At 41.2% G+C, this 25045-nt stretch overlaps 3 protein-coding genes across 3 annotated transcripts in view; all 3 read left to right on the plus strand.

Moving 5' to 3' along the window:
• scdb (stearoyl-CoA desaturase b) overlaps positions 1-4067 on the plus strand; it is a 5595-nt gene extending 1528 nt beyond the window's left edge. Inside the window, exons 3-6 of the mRNA XM_031878637.1 lie at positions 682-812; positions 1388-1593; positions 2322-2554; positions 3587-4067. Coding sequence (XP_031734497.1) covers positions 682-812; positions 1388-1593; positions 2322-2554; positions 3587-3786 — 770 coding nt within the window. The 3' untranslated portion in view covers positions 3787-4067. The remainder of the gene's footprint in view (positions 1-681; positions 813-1387; positions 1594-2321; positions 2555-3586) is intronic.
• A 4217-nt stretch (positions 4068-8284) lies between these two features.
• wnt8b (wingless-type MMTV integration site family, member 8b) lies at positions 8285-13887 on the plus strand. The gene is made up of 6 exons (XM_031838294.1): positions 8285-8355; positions 9324-9357; positions 10432-10570; positions 11184-11309; positions 11401-11543; positions 12727-13887. The coding sequence occupies exons 1-6, from the start codon at positions 8285-8287 to the stop codon at positions 13294-13296; spliced, it is 1083 nt and encodes a 360-aa protein (XP_031694154.1). The 3' UTR covers positions 13297-13887.
• A 3594-nt stretch (positions 13888-17481) lies between these two features.
• On the plus strand, positions 17482-25025 carry hif1an (hypoxia inducible factor 1 subunit alpha inhibitor). Its single transcript, XM_031842037.1, has 8 exons — positions 17482-17838; positions 20639-20889; positions 21408-21556; positions 21674-21819; positions 22326-22432; positions 22533-22596; positions 22706-22816; positions 23125-25025. The coding sequence occupies exons 1-8, from the start codon at positions 17659-17661 to the stop codon at positions 23179-23181; spliced, it is 1065 nt and encodes a 354-aa protein (XP_031697897.1). The 5' UTR covers positions 17482-17658; the 3' UTR covers positions 23182-25025.
• Positions 25026-25045: the final 20 nt, after the last annotated feature.

The raw sequence follows: 25045 nt of genomic DNA on the forward strand, positions 1-25045 counted from the left end.
GGTCATGTCTATGTCGCATGTAGAATGAGTCACTCTGGCCTTGTGATTTTTATTTTACACATCCAGATGCATGTTAAACCTTCTTTGAGAGCTCAAACCTGTGGCTGATTGTAAAATAGTTGGGCTCGTTGGAATGTTTTGCGTGTCCCAAATCAAAAGTATTTGAATTTCACTGATGATAGACAAACTGTTAGCTGAATATTTACAGTGTGTGCACCCCATATGTGTAGACTACTGAGGCATGACTTGAATTCCTGAACAGTCTTAACTTTGTTTCCACTCTCGCTGCATAATTTCCCCCCTATCTTTGCAATGCTGAGCTGCATATTATTTCACTGCGGAAGACAATGCACAATCACCATTCCCATAGACATCCCATTGTGAGCTGTGTGGCACCACAACAGAATGCTCTTTGGCAGTCAGAAGCCCCCGGGTCTCAAATCCTGGGTAGTCTTGTCTGGGCTTCACATAGAAACACATTCAGCAGTTTTAGAACAACAAATCTGTGAGGGCCGACCTGTGCGCTCCCATCTCCCCACATAGAGGACTTTCCTCTGAACAAAGAGGCCCGGGTGTAATGGAAAGAACATGGTGTCCCAGTGACTTCTGCTCTCACGGGTGTGAACTTAATCTCAGTGTAGTGGTGACAGTTTCCCCTAAGATGTCTTTTCTTTCCTCCAGCTGCAGTGTGCTACTTCATCAGTGCTCTCGGTGTGACTGCCGGTGCACACAGATTATGGAGCCACAGATCCTACAAGGCCTCTTTTCCTCTGCGAGTCTTCCTCGCTCTCGCCAACTCCATGGCCTTTCAGGTAAAACGGGAACTAAAGTAAATATAAGACACATCTTTTTTTTGATCCCCCTAGGGGAGGGGGATTTAGCTGTTGCAGCAGCACATTATCGCCAAGTGTATTCCTTGGCAGCTGCTGCTTCATCTTTAACTTGCCCCTAACTCAAAAAAGGTGTTTTTGCTTATTGCCCCTTGACTGTAATGTTTGACATGATGCCACAACAAGCCATTCTTGATACAATGTGCAACAAGTGTGATGTTGATTGTGAAAACTTGATGCTCTCTAATGAGGGAAAAGGAGTAGATATCATTTTGACAATTTTCAATTGGACTATTTGGGAAAGAAAACAACATATAATCACTAAGTATTATTGAAAGCGGAGCATTTCTACATGTCATAAAACACACCGGAAGGAGATCTTGAATCTCCTAATTTTAATCACATCAGCAAAAATAAAATCTGGCAATGGTAGGGTGATTTCAGTATCGTATAGTGCTAGGCATTTATTGTTTTGTTATCTCTGATTATCTGAAAGTCTGATGCCTCGTGTGTGTGTGTGTGTGTGTGTGTGTGTGTGTGTGTGTGTGTGTGTGCAGAATGATGTATACGAGTGGGCGAGGGACCACCGTGTCCACCACAAGTACTCGGAGACAGACGCAGACCCCCACAATGCCACACGGGGGTTCTTCTTCGCACACATTGGTTGGCTGATGGTTCGCAAACATCCCGACGTCATTGAAAAGGGCAAAAAACTGGAGCTGTCCGACCTGAAGGCAGATAAAGTGGTTATGTTTCAGAGACGGTGAGCAAACATTACCCAGAGGTGTGTGTGTGTTTTTTTTTTTTTTTTTTTTTTTTTTTTTTTTTTTTTTTTTTTTTTTGTTAACCATTTTTCGTGTGTGTGGGGACGCAACACTATCCATCACCTCGGCCTTCACACCTTTGCTACCCAAAGTATGATATATGAATGTCTCGTTATTCAAAGTAATTTCCCCTTCGTCCCAAACTGTACAGGATGTTGTAGTCTGGGTTATACTGACCGTGATAACGCCTGATATCCATCATCTACTGATAGTGGATGCATTTTGGACCAGGGATCAAATCACAGCATGGCCCTGTGGTGTCAACAGATCTACTTTTCTGGACACAGTCCCAGATTTTCAGGGGGTTAAAGGGGGGTTAATTATTTTATGTATTATATAATTATGACTCGTTCATAATTTCCCTCATAACGATGTAGGATTCAATTTGTGTCTTTTTTTTTTTTTTATGGGACCCTTTAGCCTGGCATGGGTACAGATGCATATGTTGTTCTAACAATCAAATTGTGTAAAATACACACATGAGATGCAATATTCATTCTAACTGAAGTGTATTGTGGAATTATATAATGTATACATTTCCACAATCAGCTATGAGACCAAAAAAAATGATTCAATTTACATCATTCTAAATCAGTTTTATTTCATTTAGTCTCAGATCGAGTGGGAATGGATCTGTGAGATTCAGTTTTTTGCTTTTTTCTTTCAGCCACTACAAGCTCTCCGTGGTGCTCCTTTGCTTCTTCGTGCCAATGTTTGTGCCCTGGTACTTCTGGGGGGAATCCTTGGCTGTGGCATACTTCATCCCTGGACTCTTAAGATACGCCGTGATGCTCAATGCCACCTGGCTGGTCAACAGCGCTGCACACATCTGGGGCAACAGGCCTTACGACAAGACCATCAACCCGAGGGAAAACCGACTGGTTGCATTCAGTGCTATAGGCAAGGAAACAGCCTTTTTTTATTAATATGTATTAGTTGTCCTACAGTAATGTGTCACTGTATTGTGACTACATAAGTATTATGTCAAACTTGGTGCCCTTTTATGCACCTGAGGGATATGTGAATGATCGTCATATCCCTTGTTGAAAGCTTGTCAAGTCAACCCCAGTGTGTGCTCCCTCAAAGCAGGTTCAGTCTGGCATCTTTAGTGGGACAGTTTGCCAATCAGGTGTTCAATGTTTATTTTGCCTCTCCGGCAGTTTAAACTTTGAACTTCAAAGGTGGTCAGCTGTTGAGCTGTGTATCTACATGTTTGTTTTAGAGTTGGACACTGGCTTATTTCAGTATCATTGTGTGCCACAAGTCGAGACTTCATTTGTGGTGGCTGACACCATGGGGGTGTGATGCTGCAAACAGCATCGAGCATTGTTGGCTGCAGAACAACATCAAACTCACAAGCTAACGAGTGATTGCACAAGAATGTGCAATTCTGGCAGACGCTTCTGTGCTTTCAATTGTACAGTATGTCCACGCAGTCTTTCCAGATTGATAATCGTCCGCCACATTTTATCTGTCAAGATTGAAATATAGATTGCTTTTTAGTTTTTGTATTGCATTGAAACTCATCCTTTTTAAGCTCGTTGATGAGATGTTTTCTGCTGCGGTGCCCCGTGAGATTCTTTGGCGTCGTATCTCCGAAGGCTGCGGGCACACCCATGCTGTTACAATGGCAACTAAACTGTGGTTGCAATGATAACAAAAGACTAATTAAGCAAATCTGATAGCCTGGTTTTTGGTAGCTTGTAAATTGCATTACATATCAGTCAGCTTTTGTTAAGATTTTCAAATCTCCAAAAAAGGTCCCTAATTCACTTGGCATCAAATAACATTATCAATAGCTCTTTGTCGCTGTGCTGCCGTCCTGTGATGTGTTTAAATTCACCATGTAACTGTTTCATGCACGTCTTCATTTATGCAATTAACTTGTTGACATTCAGCATAAACACTGACGTCTTTCATTTTGGTTTCCAGGGGAAGGCTTCCACAACTACCACCACACATTCCCCTTCGACTACGCCACGAGTGAGTTCGGCTGCAAGCTGAATCTCACCACTGCCTTCATAGACACCATGTGCTTCCTGGGTTTGGCCAAGGACCCAAAGAGGGTGTCGAAGGAAGTCATCACTGCGCGCAGACAGCGAACGGGTGACGGCAGCAACAAAAGCTGCTGAGTCACGCTAGCCGCAAGCTCTGAAACTGATACCTGTGTCGAACCAAGACAGAACGTAGCAGCGGGTATAGCAGAATTTCAGTGGTGGTTAGGGGTGATTACCATGCTTCTGAATATAAGATAAACCTCCTGAGACTAATATTGGCTTTTGAGAGTTGTAGACTTTCCTTAAATGTGTGGGTCTCTTTTTAAGTTTTGAAGTGTCCTCACCAACTATTCGTCACAGCCAGTGACCTGGCTACATGTGCAAGCACAGCTTTTCACCATAAAATATATATAAATATTAAAAAAAAAAATATATATATATATATATATATATATATATATATATATATATATATATATATATTAAAAAAAATTGGGATTAAAGTCTCTATTGGCAGCAGTAGGACAACAAGAATAAGTCTGTGTGAGCATTGTGTAAGAGCAGTGATTACAGAATAATTTACTGTATATCTTATTTGTTAATGTGCTATTTATTAATAGTCTTTGGCACTTTGAAAGCTTTATTGAAGCTCTTAACAGTGAGGTTTCTCTACAGGCGATACTGAGGGCCTTTCGCTCTAACTTCAGTCAGTAGTGCTTTGTCTCATTCCACAAGGAGTGGAGTTTCATCTTTATTTTTGTCTGTTATAAGCTACGGTTGTCTTTATTTTTGGTGAGATAGTCGTCTCACTGAATCATAAGCTGCTGTGTTAAAGGCCAACACCAAGACAGTTAATACTCAATTGAACTGCCCTTATTTATCTTACCCGAGTGGGTGAATAGAGTACAGGTGTGTTATACTTTGGGATATTTTCACACCCACTGTCCTTAACTGTACAAGAGGGGTTCTTAATGAGGATGAAACTGGTGTAAATTTGTATTCCTCTGGTTGAGTAGTGAAGCCACCTCAGACTGAAACATAGAACCATAGAACCAGACTTCTCAGTCTTAACTTGAAAAGAGATATATATTTACATTTATTTTGTATTCAATTGAAATACATTCGGAGAAGAGGTCTCCCTCAGACGAGGCTAATGAAGGATTTACCTTTTGTGCTGTGTGACTATATATTATTGAAACATGTGTCAGGACTCTTGCCCAATTGCCTTATGCGCGTTGCACACCTGATGGAAAAATTAAAAGTGGAAGTTATGGAAATAAATTCAGGCTTCATTTTCACTGACAGTTGTTTTGTGTCTGTTTTTAAGGAACACTTCAAAAATTAAAATCCCTTATTTATAATGACAAAGAGGGACCATTCAACAAATATTTAAGAAAGGGTTACTGTGATTTAACATTTGTGTAACCATACAAATATTTTGCTTTAAAACAAGATCCAAACTTGTTATATCATTAATGATAATGTTGTGATATTTGTCACACTTCCTCTTACAGAGCAACACTTTTTTTTTTTTTTTGTTAACTTCTTGAAGTTTGAATGCCTTAAAAATGGCACTTTTTTTTTTTTTTTCAAAGAATATTTTTGCCCAATGTATGTACCGTAAATAAACCAAATTTTCTACTTGTGACAAAATATGTTTTGCTGTTTTTGTTGAAGGTCTGCAATATTCCTTATTCATAAACTGAATAAATATATGCTCATAACATTTCTGTTACATTCTTTATCAGTGGCTTGTGGATACCACAATAACAGCTACTGATAATGAACTATTTTAGTGAGTATATTAACTATACTAAAAAAAACCTCTTTAAAAGCAACAAAGGGCTTTGCTGTGTGTGACAAAAAGAATAAAACATAAGTCAGTCAAAAATAATAGAAACGTGGTACTAAGTTATAAAATGAAGGTTGTCATAATTGAAACTTATGTTGACAAACACTGACATACAATATTATTATATGTTAAATGTCCCAAAAGCTTAAGTGCAACTGAATCATGTAAAAAGATGTTTTCATTGGATATTCTAAACACATTCCCTTAGTGCAGTATACTGACGTAGTATTGGACATGATTGGAATACTTGGGATAGAGATACAGACCGTTGTGTCCATCTACACAATGTGCTTTTCTATACTGATCGCGTGAGTACACAACAGGAGTTAAAACATCTCTTAAATGGTTTTATCTTCATCTCGCCGCTCCTGTTTTTGGACATGTTGCGCTTGTTAATTGACAGCCATGTCTCCTGTCTACGTGCCTATTCTGATGGGGATCTACCTCTGCTTTTCATGCGTTACTCGCCCGTCTCACCCACATGTAACGCTGTTGCACTTGTAACACCAACATACATATTTAAAATAGCTGCAGATATTGTTCGAACATTCCTAAAGGGTTCCTGGAGGACAGACTTCTATTGGTACAGACGGTGCTTAGTGTTTTCCAGCGTCATGTGTCCAGTCTTGCAGACTTAAAACTTGAAACAGCCTGATTTGCTCAGCAGTGGGTGAGCAAAAAGATCATTTCCTCCCTGTGGTTCTTTAAATAAAGAGGATTTAGTGTATGTTATCAACACATCTTTCAACCATTTGAAGGAGCTGTGAACTTGCTCCCTCTGCTGGTGAATGGCTTCATGGCAAGCCAAAGAAACGAGCGACACGCCTGCTCTGTGTAAAAGCAGTAAATGCGATTTGCTTGTTGCAATTGGTTGTTTTGGCACAACATGCTGCAGTCTGCTCCAGAGGGCAGCCGCCGCTCCGAGTCCCGTCCAAATGTTCATGTTAGTGGTCCCACCGCCGATGATCTGTGATGCCCCAACAGTGACATCAGCCTGTTGTCCATTGGCTGCTGCCTGTCAGGCCATCCTCTTCGTGGCATGTATCACCTCGGTGTCGATCACATTGCCAGTCTGAGCTCAGACTCGTCACTGCGGACAGTCACGCTGTTTCAATTCTTGCAGACTTGTGCAACATTGAGGACTTGTTGTCCGGTGTAATGCTGCTGCTGCTGGCAGCCTTTCTGATGTCTCAGACTTGAGATGATTCAGATAGTCTTACTGATATGTAGGCCTACATGTTTTATTCACATCTGCGCCAAAGACGCACATTTCAGCGGGCTCAAGCGACAACATGTGTACAAAAGACAGAAGGGCCGCTATTTTTCACGTTGAACGACAATTGCGGACGTTTACTGACACCTCGCTCTTGGGAAACGACTTGTTATAATAACATATAGGCATGACTGCGCACTTTTGGTGACGCTTCAAGGGGTCATTTGTCTTGTATAAAAAAATGCTAAAACAACAGGATGGATCCTGCTGTTGTCTAACTTTACTTGTCATTCCTTTGTAAATCTTAATCCAAAAACATCCCTCAGAAGTCCCCCCCCCCCTCCAAATCACTTTTCTATAATCCTAATTTGCACACAAGAAGTTTGCTAAAGGGCTGCCTGTGCCAAAGGAAAGGGTCCTAAGGGTCAGACGGGGTTATTGGGGAATAACCCTCCATGCAGTGTTAGGTAGGGACCGTCTGGATTAGTGATGCAAATGCCCCATATCTGATCAATGGCTAGGCCTTCAGCCTGCCCCAATGCACCTTTTATTTTCTGTTGGAGGGGTCATCATCGGACATAATCTCTTTGTTAAATTCTCATAAAATCATGATTGAAATATTGCAGGAAAACGTGAAAATGACAAACATGCGATGCAAATGTTAAGTCTCATTCAAGTGAATCGTCTATCACAAAACACTCTCTTCACAAAATCACACATTGTATGAAATAGGAAATTACGCATTTTTTTCTTTGCACATGTCCGAAATAATAACTAAAATAGACCTATCATCTCATCCAATTAAATTCGGCCTCTGTAACTGCGCAGATCGGGGGAAAGAGAAATGATACCCCCGGTGATTATTCTAAGAAACAGCCACCTGCAGTCCTTTTGTGGAAATAACTTTTTATATGTCGCCGATTTTGTAAATATAATGAGCCGGTTTGACCCCATTTTAAATGAAATGGTCAGGTGACACATTTGAGGCTGTAGTATCGGGCTCCATGTGAGTAATAGTCTGTTTCAAGGTGATAAACATTGATTCAATCACACCTTTGTTAAATCACGAATTACTTCCTCGAGAACGAACAGTATTTGTAAACTATCAAACTAACAATTCGTCATCCAGAGGACTATCTTCCACTAATCCCCGACAATCCACTGCACGTTAGATTGCCTAAATAAACTGTTTTTCTCCGGCCAAAAATTCAAGGGATCAGTGTTACACTTTTCCTATAGGATTAAAGAGATCTTCCTTTGCTCTTGAATAGAGGCAGGGAACCTACCGTTGCCCGGCCCTGAAGGCCCAGGGTGCCCTTTTGATCATTTCAGTCTCTCCTTGGTGCAATACTTCTGATTGGCCAAGAGAGTAAGAAGGGGGAAAATCTTTAATTAAGCAGATAATCTCTTGTTGGGACAAGAGCAGCTCCATTTCAGAGCCCCCTCCTTGAATCTTGGAAGCCCTGGTGAAGTTGCATGTGCTGGTAGCTCAGTTTCCTCTCCATCGTTAGACTGTCTGCAGGCTTTGGACGGGCTCAGAGTCACCGTCATCCCCCTCACCTGTCAGGATGTTCATGCATTTGGAGGTTTTCTATTACATTTTCGTTCTCCTGGCTCACATGAGGCCATACTGCTGCTGGTGAGTTTAAATGATCATGAAATATTATAAATATGTTCTTAATTATGCAGATTAATTTGGTGTCCTGATGATGTTCATCTCTCAAACTGTTCATTTCACAGCAGTGGCAAGGGTTGAAATATATGCAAAACAACTATTTATATTTTTTCTGTGTTGTTTGTAAGCCCTCATTTATATGTATTTTTTTTTCCTCTCATATAGTTTTATTAAAAAGGCACAATCTGACCAATAATATCACTTAATTCAACAATTTTGCAATTGGAAATAAGGAAACGTAAATTATGGACTTGCTGGGTCTGTTTTTATGCATTCCACCAACACCACTTTTCAATAAGGCATCTTTTATAAAGGATTTATAAGTTGTAACTAATGGCTTTGTTAGTGGTGAATAAGTAATTTACTAATTCTTTATTTCAGTTGTAAGTCAGTTAGAACAACGTTTTGGTTGCCAGGCTGTGAAGCTCCAATCTACCATCTGAATGCTTATTTCTAGAAAAGGGCTGAAGACCAAAATCCATTTATTAACTTATCAACACTTTAAACTCTGGACATGATGAGTTAAAGTAATTTATTAATGACCTTAAATTTTTTTTTATATCGACAGAGTTTGTGGCTTTTTAGAAAGTGAGAAACCCATGAGCATTTAAAATTGGACTACTAACATTTGGAACAGAATTACTTTTCAATTATAAAGGATGAACACCAGTCAGGGAGGTTTTCAGAACATGGCAACCCCAAAATTGTAAATAATCAATTGTTAATAAAACAATTATTGCCATTCATTTTTTATTTTCTATATAAATATATATTTCTAAAAGAAACTTAGCAGTGCAGTTAGTCACTAGGTTCGGATGGCCACTGGTGTCACGGTTTAACATGTTACAAAGCGCACTAATGAGAGATGTTAGCAGAGGAATTTGTGAAGGACACTGAGCTTCCCTGAGTGAATAAGCTGTCTCCTTTTCCAGGTCAGTGAATAATTTCTTGATGACTGGACCCAAGGTAAGCCAACTTTCTTTTGATCTTTTCTCCCTGTCCTTTCCCCAAAAGAGAGACGGAGAGAAAACATGGTTTCTGTGTTGTCCTTGTGATGTCCAAACTCAAGTGTATGGACAAGTTCTTGTACCTGTATGTATGCAACAATGGCACCAATGATATATCGGTGATATTCTTGGTCCTTTGTGTTTTTCCCCCCTCCTCCGTACACTTGACCTTATTCAGAGGCTCTGCGTATCTGTGGGTTGAATTTTTTAAGAGGCGAGGGCAGGCATTGCTGTAGTGGGTGGTCATCATTAGCGAACCAGACCCCTGTGAAAGAGGTGGTACTCCATCTCCCCAAAAGCCACTTGAGACATATTAGTTATATTATCGCTCACACAGTGTGAACAAGCCACAGAGAGGCGGGCGAAAGCCAAGGACAGAGCATACTGGTTTAAGAGAGCTCAACAGTTCTGCATATTCACTGCGGCTGATAGAGTTTAAAAAGAAGAATCATGTTTTAATCAGTTCCCATTGTTTTTGTCATGAGACAATGAGCTCAATCTACATGAAGGACCTGTTGATGTGTTATACACTTTGAAATCCTTCAGAAATTCAATTCTTGGAAAGCGGCAAGGCACATTGAAGAGTAAACCATTTGACCCTCCAGTAGGGAGATACAAATGTTAAAGCGATTGAGACTGGTTCACATCACCATTCCTAGTTTTTCCACACATGACATTTGATTTTATGAACCCTGAGTGTGTTCAGAAGTACCAGAAGGGGTCTCATGATTTCTTGGATCCGTGGCCACTGACTGTCTTCAAGTGGCCTATGTCTGATCTCTATCTTCTGGGCTCTGGCTTCTGCAATTTATTCAAAATGATTTACTTTCTACTAATTTGGTTGGATCAGGTAATTATTCCCCCGAAGACGATGCTAATATATCATCTAATGAATATATCTGGGTATCAAATCATGCCAGATGCTTCAGAAACATCTCAACTTCTTAGTTATCATGTTGTCACTGTTGAAGGATGAGGGGTGCTCGTGCATTACCTTGTGGGTTTAATATATCCAACGTCTCTGCTGCTGCAGGCATACCTGATCTACTCCAGCAGTGTGGCAGCAGGAGCTCAGAGTGGCATAGAGGAGTGCAAATACCAGTTTGCATGGGACCGCTGGAACTGCCCCGAGAGAGCTCTGCAGCTGTCCACGCACAGCAGCCTGCGCAGCGGTAAGTCCACAGCCCCCAGACACCAGCTCCAACGCCGCTACACTGCAGCTCGGCTGAGGGGGAGTCCACCTCTAAACGGGGAAACGTTAGCTAACGGAATTTCAAAGATGTTTCGAATGCGTTTTGCAGCTGCGTGCTTGTCTTTCAAGTTTCTGTGTTAGAGGGGAGGTTTGTTTCCCCCCTTTGTGAAATAGAGATGTGTCCTTAGTGGAAGCATTCATCACACTTTGGGATAGTTACAGTGGTGGCACGATCGCTGGAGGCAAAACAAACACACTAATCCATTTCCCAACATCCTCCCAAATCACTGCCTCTATTTGCAGCTTATGAAAGCAATACACTAAGATTCACAAGACAAAGAGTGAAATGTGTTTGGCAATACAACATTAACTTCATGCAGGGAAAGTTTAGAAATGCAGATACCATTAGGTCTGGTTTTTTGGGCCTGAGCAGAAGATGGGAAATTGACTAATTAAGTCAAAGTTTTTTGAAGCTGTTTTATAAAGTAAATAAAATAAATATGCAACATAAAATGCAGGTAAATAAACTTACTTCGGATAGGATAAATAGATCTGTCAGGAATTCGATAAGTAATGAGTCTTTCTGTTGACAGCAAATCGGGAGACTGCGTTCGTTCATGCCATCAGCTCCGCTGGAGTCATGTACACTTTAACCAGAAACTGCAGTCTCGGAGACTTCGACAACTGTGGCTGTGATGACAGCAGGAACGGCCAACGAGGTCAGAGAAATACGAAAACGTGCAGAGAAATACCCACTTTTGAATCAAATGGCACAGATGATTTGAACCTAATTGTTCTTCGTTCTCCCAGGCGGTCATGGTTGGCTCTGGGGAGGCTGCAGTGACAACGTTGGCTTTGGCGAGGCCATCTCCAAACAGTTTGTTGATGCGTTGGAGACTGGACAGGATTCACGAGCAGCCATGAATCTCCACAACAACGAGGCTGGGCGCAAGGTACTGTGGCTGCTCCATAATTCACTCTGAGCCCTTGATATAAGTAGCACAAGTATGTGATGTTAATGCCTTGATTTGAACCTTACAGTATTTTAAACTGGGTGGCGGCTCGCTTGATATTTTGGGAATGTCTCCTGGCCCTCCAACTGATTGCACAGTGTAAAGCACCTTTTGAATAATTTTCCCCTGCTCAGAATTACACTGAGTGTGCCACCCAAGCATCCCTTTCACGTCGCTATAAGTGAGGTGCCACTCGTCCCCAATAATAACAGTGTGTTCGGTGTACCAGAAGGGCCTATTTACTAGTGCTGAATGCCCCTTATGACAATACCTCAACTCGAGAATCTCAGAATCACTGGTGCAAGCTTAATTAGAGATCCTGGGGAGCCAGACATTGCACAGCATTCTGTATTATGCTGCTTTTTAAAATAAGTGTTTAGTTTTATTCTTGCAATAAGGATCCCACATTTATGTTGGTCTTTGTTTGGCCCCGAGGGAGTCTGAGGGGACCACAGGCGTGCAGCTGAAGTGCTCTTTGTTTACGGTGCCTTTGCTCCCCCCTGTTGGGCCCTAGGATCCCCATGGCACCTGGAGCATCATTGTAACAGAAAAAAATGGGGATAGAAAGAGAGAAAAAACTCCTTTTTTTTCATTTCTCCGCTCAATGGGACTCTCCATTGGGTCTTCTCACACTGGAAAACATGTTGATAATGAACATGCTAAATAAATACTCCTATTTCTTCTGGGGGGGACAATAGTACTCGATGTGAAACTTTGATTCAGCCTTACCTCAACAGAAAGTTCATCCCCTCCTCACGAAAAGAAAACGTCCCCTTTCAACCGACAGCTGTTTTGTGTCGGGTAAAGTCAGGAAACACTGAGGACGACTAAGGAACTCAGCCATGGACCTTGAAGCTATCATTTCTTCCTTTCAATGTATTCATCCCTCTTTTTACTTAAATGGAAAACTTCAATTCAATCAATTCAATCAGTTAATTTGACAACACATCAATCAAAAAACAATGGACATCCTGTCTTTTACACACACAGACACGCACACACACACACACACACACACACACACACACACACATGTTTTGACACTGTTTTTCATATGAAGCTGATACTCTTTAACACAGTAAACTATAAATACATTTTAACAATGTTTTTCTGGCTTCTCCAGGCCGTGAAGGGGACCATGCAGAAGACATGCAAGTGCCACGGGGTGTCAGGAAGCTGCACCACTCAGACCTGCTGGCTGCAGCTGCCAGAATTCAGGGAAGTGGGGAACTACTTGAAGGAGAAGTACCACAGGGCTCTGAAGGTGGATCTCCTCCGAGGAGCGGGGAACAGCGCGGCCAGCCGGGGTGCCGTCGCTGAGAACTTTAGCTCCATCTCTCGTAAGGAGCTGGTCCACCTCGAAGACTCCCCCGACTACTGCCTGGAAAACCGCACACTGGGTTTGCCGGGCACAGAGGGCAGAGAGTGCCTCAAGAAGGGCAAGAACTTGAGCAAATGGGAGAAACGAAGCTGCAAGAGGCTATGCGGGGAGTGCGGGCTGGCCGTGGAGGAACGCAAAGCTGAGATAGTGTCGAGCTGTAATTGTAAATTCCACTGGTGCTGCACGGTTAAGTGTGAGCAGTGCAGAAAGACAGTGACCAAGTACTTTTGTGTAAAGAAAGGAGGTCAGAGGGGAAGGAATGAGAGTGCCGGTAGCCGAAGGAAGAACCTCAGACTGAGGAAGAAGCACTGAGCATCTTCATCATGCTGTCATCATATTCGTATACCACTGCAGCTCCTGTCAACACTCTAACTCTCTGTGCATGTTCAGAAAGTGTGTGTGTTTTGGACAAAAGCTTAGCAAAACTACAAGTTCAGACCATCTTCATTGTGAAATTTGTATTAAGAGTTAAAGACAGTGAGATGTGCCCAAAGCCACATGATAGAGAAGTTTACAACTTTGTAGAGTTTTTGGTATAAATGTATTTAAGATATATTTTTTTATAAGTTTTTTTTCCACTGGGCATTTGAGGAGTAATTCTCTGACTTCAAAATTCTCCACAAGATGATTTATTTATTGTCATACATACACATAAACCTTGGGAAATTGTTAGGAATTAGTTATTCACTTTTGAGTGATGGATGATCTGACTGTTGAGAACTGGCAAAATTAGCTTCTAGAATCACAACTTTTGACGACCCTTCAGGTTGTATTCCCATGAAAAGACCTACCAGTCATCTTTTTCAACTATCACTGCCAAGCTTTGAATTCATTTAGAAATATTTTTTACATTTTTTGGGGGGAAAGTCTCCTCTCCCACCATCTTGCTCGCCCTGACGTTTGCTGCCCTCCTGTATGTATTTAATTGTATATAAATTGAAGCACTTTGTACTGTACATTGTTAATTTATTGCACGACATTTCCCAGTTCTTTCTTGATGTTAGTTGCCTCTGTGGTTTGTTTTCTATTAAATTGTGATGACAAAATAATAAATCCTTCAATCTTCATTCCGCTCATCCGTCTTTACTTGTGGCAGTGATACCTGATGGTTTGCAGTAAACACAACCTTCCTTTCACATTGTTCACATCGGGGTCAGCATACTCTGGGGCAAACCAGCAAGAATAGAAAACTTTCCAGCGTATACTCTTCGTTCCATCACGCCTTTCTCAATTGCGCCTCAACAAATACCTCCCCGTTCTTTCCCTCATCATGGTAATCCTCAAAGAGCCCCCTAACTCCCAAGCGCTTGGAAGTTTCTTTACTGTTTAATACTAGTTTAATTAACTTTGTCCAGACAGAGTAGGGCCTTGGGGGTGGAGGGCATGAGGCAAGTTGCCCTTAAAAAAATCATCCCGCCTCTAATTTTGTATGCTAATCTCCTTTTTCACGCCGCACCTCCTTAGGAGAGGGGGAAAGAAATGTTGGGAAAACTTTGGGTTGCCTGTGCAGGGCTTCCTGCGGCTGTTTTATTTCTGGGCCCACCTATTTGGATCCTTTCACTCCTCTAGGGCCTTCCTTTGCTCGATTTAACAATGAATGCAGAGCTAATCAGCTCTCTCGGAAATGCACCACTGTCGAGGAAGGTAATCCCTCCTTCTCTACTCTCAATGGGCTGTCGCCTTCTAAAGAACTTTGGGAAAAGGCTTTGCACTGATTCACACTGTTCTCTCAAAAGAAGTTAGTTCAAGTATTGTGCCCAAACAAGTGGGTTTTATAAACACATGCTTGCCAGGATACTCACCCCACCTGCAAGTAAGAAGTGCCAGGCCCAGGCAAACTAGCACATGGCAGCCGAAGCCGAAACCCTTCAGACGAGATGGGACATGAAAGAGGAGATTAGAGTTCCCATTGAGAAGGGGGAGTTCATTTCTGCACCTTCCTCCTTTTACTCAATAAAGTGTCAAGGAAACACCTTGTTGACATCTTATTTACCAAATAATGATCATAATCAAAACTCCTCCCTCCTCTGATGACCCCTGTGGCTGGGTGGATTGCTCTGCCTGGCATGCAGCAAAACCCTCTCACCAACAAAAGAACCAGCATACCAAGCTTTTTGCCCTGCGGCTCTGTGGAAGTTCTGCAATGCGCTGTGACAGGGAGTAAGTACAACAGGGGCACATCAAAATGTTCATTCACAGGATTTTAAAGGTAACGCGAAGTTAGAAATAGGACATGCATTTTGGATTCAATTGAACAAAGCCACTTTAAACTCTGCGTGCAGAATGAATTGATTCTTATGTGTCAATTGTATTCCCTCGAATGAACAACCACACAAATGTGAAAACGGAAGGGGGATGAACTGAATGAGACACACACACACACACACACACACACACATTATAATGGCGTGTGAAACAGCACAACAATGTTGATCATGACACATAATTTCCCAGAGAGTGACACGACCTCCGACCGCGGGGGTCTGAACTTCCGTCTCTTGGGCCGGCCCTGCCATGTCCAATTTGCCGTAAGGTGACGGAGGGAGAGGGGACACCACAGAGGAAGAGTGGGGTTTTAAGCAGATGCTTTCTCACAGAGCTTCAATGATCAATTTAAACTTCTGTAGGAACAACAACAATTATTGATAGAAATGTGTACATGTTTTTTTTAGTACTGGCAGAAGAGAGAGGTAGAGGTGGAATGTGTTTTTGTTTAAACAAACCACATATATATAAATAATTTAGGGGCAGATTTCTCTCAGGTAAGTGATAATGCAATCACTGGAAGATGGGAAAACGACTTATAATGCTTCAGAGAATCCTTGGCTAATAGGATTTATGGCTTAAGGGTTCTGGACCTACAACACCTAGAGGGGCGAGGGTCAATATGAATGTGAGAGAAAGCCAAATGAGTACAGATGAGTGGGGCCTCCACCGAAAAAGCTCTTAAAAGAAAACAAAATCAGCGAAATAACTTTACCTGTGTGTATATTTGTGGTGGTTTGTTGGCTAAGATTACATTAGCCATAAGCTCACGAAACATCAGACGCTTCCACTCATCAGGAAACTGTTTCATTGTAACAGTATCTCCTCAAGAGGGTCTTTGTTTTGACAGCAGTCCATCTGCTGGGGAGAAGGCGGCCGTGGTGCATGTTTGTTGCTATCAGCAGGATTGAGATACAAGCTTCTTGAGGCTCACCAGGGTGGTCAATCCCCTGGTTCTATCTGCAAAGAATGGGGAGAGGGGAGCATCGGGGGATCAACTCAGCTCAGCTCACTGATCTGCACAGGAAACACAGAGCATGGGAACCCACCAGGGAGCCTCAAACTAGTCCCTGCCGTGGAAACCTGCTGATAAAGCCTGAATCAAGAGAAAACATACAAGATGTATCAGGCTTTACAGACACTTCAGGAGATGCATTTGAGCTCAAATTCTGTATTTTTGTGGCTCTAAAAAGCTGTCAGACAAGGTTAAAGCCACAGAGTAGCAATGATCAAAGTGATTGATAAGATTTTTCTCCATCTAGTTCAATACCAGTATGACAGAGTGAGGCTCCATCAGCCGATTGGTCCAGTGAGCAATGCACTGTGTGCACTGTGTTATCTCATGAAGAGGGATCAATACAGCAATGCTGAGGCAATGATGACAAAAGTTAAATATTGGATCAGGATTTCAAAAGTGTTTGCTCAGTCTTTCATTTCCATATCTTCTCATAGAAAGAGCGAGAGACAGAAAGATGCTTTGTAAAGGATTCGTCACTATAGCTGTGAAATTAATGTAGAGGAGTAGAAGTAAAAAGTAGCATGGAAGTAATACTGCAAGTAGCCGAAAGTACTATAACTGAGTGAATTTACAATTTCAACCCCTGCATGAAACGTAGATCATGCTCACTGAGAGTGTAATGTAATGTATTATGTAGAGTGCCCACTTTAAGACTTTGTATATAATGTTTATATTATATAATGTATAATATTAATTATTGATTGTTATTATTTGTCTAAGAATTATAAGTATTATTATTGTTGTTATTACTAAGTTAATTATATGTTTTGTAATAAAAATGTATCTGCAATGTCTATTTTGTTGGATAAATGCGGTGGGACAAAAAAGTACAATATTCCGTCTGAAATATATAAAGTAGGTTCAATTCTCAAGAAAAGTACCGTTTTTAATTTAAGGAAATGGAGTAAAAAAACTATTTCCGATTAAAATAGGGATTATCATGACTTTATTTCTGTCACTTATGATAAATCAACTGACTTTCTGGCGATCAATTTTCTGGAAAAAACAAAAACCTGCAAGAAAACAAAGTACAACAGCTCTCTCTCGTGGTAAGAGCAACTTATTACAGGATGAGCATTTAGTCCCCCGCCACACTAGGTGTCTCTGTCCGATATCCGGGGCATTGACACGGGCGAGGTGTTTCCTCTACTGTCTGAGCTGCTGTCCTTTGTTTTCTGTCTCAGAAACCAGAGTGTGTAAACACTACGGAACAGATCCGGAGAGAGGAGCTGCCGCTGCCGCTGCAGGACGTCTCATATTTCCTCAATTTATTTCATAACCGTGAATGGGAAAGCTCGCGTAAACGTCCCGCTGCTGACTCTGTAGCCCAGCAGGGCAAGGTCCCGGAAGAAAAGCGGGTTATTTCCTTGTGAGGAGGACGGAGGCGAACCATGGCGGCGGCGACCGTTGCGGAGGCTGATCCGGCGGCGAGCGAAGGCGGGACCGGTTTCACTGGCGTCCAGAACTGGGACTGGGATGAGTCTCAGCTGCGGAAATATTCGTTCCCAACACAGCCCATTCCCAGACTGTCTCATACGGATCCCAGAGCAGAGATGCTCATCAACAACGAGGTAAACCCACTTCATTAGATGCTGAACGTGTAAACACCTTTATAAGAACGTACAAAGGTAGACCTGCACCACTAACCCTGTTTTACATCAGTAATGCAATGTAGTAATGTAGTGCAATGTAATGTAGTAATGCAATGTAGTAATGTAGTGCAATGTAATGCAATGTAGTAATGTAGTGCAATGTAATGCAATGTAGTAATGTAGTGCAATGTAATGCAATGTAGTAATGTAGTGCAATGTAATGTAGTAATGCAATGTAGTAATGTAGTGCAATGTAATGCAATGTAGTAATGTAGTGCAATGTAATGTAGTAATGCAATGTAGTGCAATGTAATGCAATGTAGTAATGTAGTAATGTAGTGCAATGTAATGCAATGTAGTAATGTAGTGCAATGTAATGTAGTAATGCAATGTAGTAATGCAGTAATGCAATGTAGCGCCATACGGAGCTCCAGACTGCGGCTCCACACACTTCCCTTGTCGCTAGAACTTGCAGATTGATTGATTGATGGGTGGATGTCGTGATATTATTGGCTGAAATTACTTGGTACTAGTTTACGCAAGCACACGTCATAGTTAGTTTTACAAGAAATAATGGTGGTTGGATTTTTATATAAAAAGTACGAAGAAAATTCGATTATTTTTGTTGCTTTATTTTTTTAAATAGGTGCATAATAGGACGATGTGATCTAAAAGGGTTAGAAAGTAGTTGTAGAGATTTGGCACATATGATGAAATCATCTTTCAAGCAAATATTAGTGACAATAAATGATGCCCCAAAGTAAGTGACAAGAGAAAGGCACTTTTCACATTTGGTCATCTGCACATTAAAATAAGCCACCCAATGGTAAATGGTTTGTAAATGTGTGAATCTTTGCTTGCTATCAGTGAGCTTTTTATAGTTTGGGGAATGAAAGCATAATAAAACTACAAAAACCCATTGGAATTCAAGTCCAAGGGTAATTCAATCAGCGATGTCACATCAGGTTGTTTGCATTGGACATCTGGTTGAAAACACCTGCGGACGTCATTGTGGCTTACTCAGAAATACATCATGCTATAGAGAGCAGTCAGCAGCAGTTTTTTCAACCCTTTAATTCTCACCTCTTTGGTGAAACAGCTGTTTAGGTTTATATGTAAAGCATGATTCAGCACTAACCTTTTGTATGGACGACATAATTACATTTCTGAGTGGTATTTGTCTAAAGCGGGGAACAAGCTTTATTCATTTCCTTAAAGCCGTCGAGCAGGCCTACAATAGATGTACAGGGCTGACCGTATTTCTTCCACCAGCTCGCATTGTTTTTTGTTCAGTGTCAATGCCAGCTGGAACGTTTCCCATAAGGTTTACCTGTTCAACACAGACAATACGTAGCCTTTACAGGAATCTCCTGAAGGGGCATGTCATCATGCACATGGCTCACGTATAGAAGTGCATGACTTCTTTATGACTACTTTTAGGGTGGCAATTCACTCCACCCTAAAATGTTCTGATGAATATCTAGAAGTGGACTCTATCTATTCTTAGTGCACACAGGAAGATAAATGTCTTCTGTCTTCTCAAAATTGACCAGCTCCTCTATTTCCACTCAGCTCTTGAGTAAAGTTTCTCAAGAATAGACAAACTAACCCACGCACCACCTTTCAACTCCCGCGCGGAAAGTCAATGTGGCTCAGGTGAAAGAAGAAGGTTAATTAAACACACATAACATGGGTAATCAGAACCGCACCATACAGACAAAGGCACACTAATCCTTGACACTGTTTCATTTACCATGTTTCCATGCAGCTTGAATCAGGTCAAGTGCAGTGAAAAACATTTTGAATCACACTTTCCAACAGGTACATTATTGGTTTGACATGTTAAGGAAAGGAATATTCATTCCAAGTGATTTCAAAAGCTAAACATAAATGTCTCGTCCATGCTGGCTCATTATAAGATATAAACTATATATAAACATCCCTGTTAAAACAGTGAACCCTGTGGTCACATAAGTCATGTTCCTGAAAACCTGCACGTCTGAGTAATGATGCTAAGATACACTTTTATTATTAAAGACAACCAACACATTGTTTAGCTGTTCGGGACCGCAGACTCGCGCTCTCTGGCGAAAATGAAACCGAGAGCTGATGCAGAGCATGGGGGTGCAGATAGAGAGAGCGCGAGAGAGAGCGCGAGAGAGAGAGGCAACGGGAGCGCGCCCAGCGGTCTACGTTCAGTTAGTCACGTAGTCCTCGGAGCTCCGTGTGTCCAAAGCCATAAACCGCTCTATCGAAGTGCTGCGCGTGCGTGTAACTGGATTTATGTTCCCTTTTTTGCAGCAAAGGTTAACACCAAATATAAACCAGTATTTTCGAGATGTGTTGAAAAACACTGACGCAAACAAGATGATGTACAGTAATGCTTAACGTGTTTTTTTACTTAAAAAAAAAGTCTTAATAAAATGTTAAAGAACAAATGAAAAACGAGTTCACCTGTTTTATGTACTACATTAACGATAGTCTGATATGTGATAAAATTAAACTATTAATTGCAGTTTTATGCAGCTACTGTAGATTAAGAAACAAATTACTTACATCCTATAATCATGATAGTAGATCATTAGGAACAGTCACTTTAAATGTAGTTTGGACAACCAGTAGCATAACCCTTTTAGCAGTCTTACAGTGATTATCTAATAACGCATTGATCTATGGAGATTTGCTTGTTCTTGCATGTGCACAGGCTCGTTCCATTGAATTGAATAAATATCAGTTTTTGTGATGTGACTGCATTGAAATGTTCTTCGTCTGTTTTCAGGAACCGGTGGTGTTGACGGACACAAACCTTGTGTATCCAGCTCTTAAATGGGACATTGAATACCTCCAGGAGAACATTGGGAACGGGGACTTCTCTGTTTACACGGCAGAAAAGCACAAATTCCTCTACTATGATGAGAAAAAAATGGCTAATTTTGAGAACTTTGTCCCCAAGTCTCAACGGATGGAAATGAAATTCTCTGAATTTGTGGATAAAATGCATATAACGGAGGAAATGGGAGGAGAGGAGAGGTAAGACGTATTTCTAAGGTTATTTTAAGTTGGAACAGGAATATGATGTAAGTTATGTTTATGTCAACCCTGTCTGGGCTGATGCATGATCTAAACAAAGTCCTCTCTTGGAAACTTAATCAGTCTGCAGGTGTGTTTGACAGCGAAGGGAGTTTTCTCTCGTGAAATGTTATTGTGCACAGGAAGGTGGAGCAAAGGACTAAGCACTAACACAGGAGAATCGGGGGAGAAGCATATTACTGGGACCTGACACACACACACACACACACACACACACAGATCACTTAATAAAGTGAAGTCACTGACGCTCACAGGGGCTCTCTATGGATTTTGCTGTCCACTTCCTTCAATATCATATTGTTCTTCATGGGCTAAAGGAGTTGTAGTCCCCTGAACTAGAAGTACACTGTAAACCTATAACCAAGTGAAGACATATACAAATAAATAAAAAAGAGCTGCTTTGGGTAAAACAAGGTGGCTCATACATGTTGCACGTCTCTTTTCTCGTGCATTTCAAGGGTTTATCTGCAGCAGACCCTGAACGACACAGTAGGGAAGAAGATTGTTGTTGACTTCCTCGGTTTCAACTGGAACTGGATCAACAAGCAGCAAGCCAAGAGAAACTGGGGACAACTGACATCCAACCTGCTGCTGATAGGCATGGAGGGTGAGGGCTCTCACAGGAGTCATCCACTGTGAAAAGGGATTCACAGTTTCTGCTGTATGATGTTGTCCTTGGTGTTTGTCACACTTCACATTTCCTGTTAATGTTCTGTCGCCACAGGCAATGTGACACCAGCACATTACGACGAGCAGCAGAACTTCTTTGCACAGATTAAAGGCCATAAGAGATGCATCCTCTTTCCTCCAGACCAGTTTGAGTGTCTCTATCCATATCCTGTGCACCACCCCTGCGACAGACAGAGCCAAGTAAGCCACAGATAGGTAGAAGTCCATTGTGATTTAGCTCTGTTATCTTCATCTATAGTGGTAGAGATAGTTCACATCAACGCTCTCAAAGGGAGACAGACATCATACAATTATGTCTACACATTTAAAATGACTGTGAGGAACTTTAACTGGTTATGAAACAATAGAATACTGACGCCTCTTCGTGACGTACAAAGTAAACAAGACCGTCTGGTACTTTGAAACTCTTCCATTTCTGTCCACAGGGACCGCCAAAATCAACACAAAATGAGAGTTCCTTGTAGTAACTTTAAATACAGTTATTATAAAGATGAATGTTAAGATTACTTGAATTATGGACATGCATAAACACTGGAAAAACTGGCACATTATTCTGAATTAACTTATTTTAAAACAAATGTCAGAATAGTAGGAAGCAATTAATGTCTTGTACATCTAATACAGTTGGATGCACATGGTTCAGTATGTTAATGTTTTGTAATGAATCCATATTTTTCATTCTATAGGTTGATTTTGATAACCCTGATTATGAGAAGTTTCCCGATTTTAAAAATATTGCTGGTTATGAGGCTGTTGTGGGCCCAGGAGATGTGCTCTACATCCCCATGTATTGGTAAGAAGTACTTCTGTTTGGCATTTCTAGAGAAATTCTGTATTACAGCCAGAGTTTGATGAAGAGTTTAGCTATTGATGTATTTTTCTTCTTTCCTCAGGTGGCATCACATTGAATCACTGTTAAACGGTGGAGTGACGATCACTGTAAACTTCTGGTACAAAGTATGTACATTTGAGTCTTCACAGCCGTTATTTGAACATCTGTGTTGTCTTTGCCCCTACATGTTTCTTCATGTTCACTAACCTTTTTTTTTTTGACTCATTCGATCAGGGCGCCTCCACACCCAGAAAGATCGAGTACCCGCTGAAAGCTCATCAGAAGGTGGCCATCATGAGAAATATTGAGAAAATGCTGGGAGAAGCACTTGGAGACCCACATGAGGTAAAAAAAAACACTTACTTTTATATCCTCTTCACAAATACAAACTTTTTCCTATCATCAGTTGCGTTAGTCACACGTGAATGTCACTGCCGCTTTCTAGAACATTAAATCAGATTTAGGTCACCTGTTCCATGGAATCCCCGGGGCATGCTGACCCCCCCCAGCAACCCAATTACTGTGAATATTTATGGCGTACCTGATTTAGCACAAAGGACAGATAAATGCAGACTGGGACAATGAGTGAAACAATATGTCTGACACTATGAAGTAGCTTAATCCTAACCAAGAGTCCTTTTGTGTTTCTGTAGGTTGGACCTTTACTGAAAACCATGATCAAGGGGCGATACGAGCAGGATCTCAGTTAGAGCCCCGATCTTAAAACTCTTGTTTGTTTGACTGCTTCTGAAACGGTTTGCCGTGTGAAAGTGAGACTGCTCTGCGTGCGTAACGCACGTTCTGATGTCGGAGCTACGCGTCACTGCACGGCAATGAGCGGCCATATTGAAACCATTCTGCTTCAGTTGTCTCCAAAGTGCCAGGGTCATTGCAAATACATCGATCAGAGAAGAAACATCTGACTAACTCACGGGAATCCGCCCTGCTTGAAGAAGTGTTTTTTTTTTATCTTTTGTCTTTGAGAATACGGCCCGATTTGGCTTTAGTCCAGATGTATTTATGTGAATTAGTGTTCTCTCGACATAATTCAAGCTAATGTGTATTTGGGTGCATTTGCTCACCCGGCAGAAGTTGTCAGAGATCGGTACCTTTTGGAATAACTATAACATTTTGACCACTAATGGATGAGGTAAGGGGTATTATACACACGTCAGTTAAATACAGAACATTTCTTATACACGTGTAATAACGCAGCTGTGGGTTGATTACTAAGTGTGGAGTGATCATATTGTATTCTCCATCTTTATCACAAGGACATCTTTAAAACTGACGTGGTGCATACCTTTAAAGACGACCGGTCTTTTAAGTGTCTTTAATATATTTATCCACGTAATCTGCGTCATCTCCACGCCTACCTACATGGTTTCAGGGAGTGATCAGCAAGAGTTTTTTCTGTTGCAAAGAGGAAAGTCTAGGCATGGTATTAATCACAGAAGTACAGTCAATTTAAAAACTGCAATTAAATATGATCAAAAGTATGTGCGGGTGCTCATACTGCTGAAGGAAAATGTGACCGCTTGCAGCTAAATAGTTTTAACTGAGTGATGCTGCTTTGTGTTTATTTATGCTCTTGCTCGTTTGATTTGTTTGAAAATGAAAAGAGAAGTAACTTTAAAAGGGGTTAAAGTTAACAGCTTCAATGATCGATTTATGTTAAATCGAGGGACTGAAGTAGCAGGGCCATCTGCTGGGACGTAGCTTATGTACCAGCTATCGCAACACAATGTACCATCTAGTGGTCAAGTTGTACAATGTTGTACATGAAATACAACTATTCAATACGCTGTATTAAATGCAGCAGATCTGAGATGAAGGGGCGATGAAATGTGTACACAAATGTCTAATTCCAGATGGAAGCCTGTACTCGCTCTTTTGATTAAAAATCCTCAGAAATGCAGTTACTTTCACTTACCATGCAGCCATATTTTGAAGACCTAAAACTGAGAGCGACTTAAAAGTTGTCTGTCTCTGTGCAAGTTTACCGTGCTCTTCAGAAGGGTTGTAAAAATGTACATTAAACTAAAGGGGAGGATCATTTGACATGTTGTGCTGTATGTGTGCCAAACCATCATACAAACCAGTGGGTGGGTTTGTTTGCATGTGTCATTGGATGCATCGGTGAGTGTCAGGAATATCCAAGCACTTAATTCACCTGGGAATATACAGGTCTTATGGTTACGGTTTAACTTTTAAATAGTTTATATCGTGCATATCTATTTCTATTCAAGTTGCACCATGATGGGACAGAGATACTTCCTCTGTAAAGAGTTTACCTGATGTAAGACCTCTTCCATTGTTAACCCTGTTTACTGCACGTGTGTGCCTCGCTTAGCATGGCACTAAATGTTGCAATGACTTGATTTTTTTTATGGTCAAAATGTTTGTTTTCACTCTGGCCTTAAACAGCTTTAAAGGTGGGATTGACAAGGGTTCATAGGAATAGAGGCATGTTTTTATCGATGGATGCCTGTTTGAACATAGAGTATGTGCTCTCCTTTATGCTCTGATTAAAGTCTGTTTGCAAAGTTCTACAGTACTGACTTCTGTGATGAT

This window comes from Anarrhichthys ocellatus, unplaced genomic scaffold (genome assembly GCF_004355925.1).
Source record: "Anarrhichthys ocellatus isolate YVR2014 unplaced genomic scaffold, GSC_Weel_1.0 scaffold3, whole genome shotgun sequence".
Classification (NCBI taxonomy): Eukaryota; Metazoa; Chordata; class Actinopteri; order Perciformes; family Anarhichadidae; genus Anarrhichthys; species Anarrhichthys ocellatus.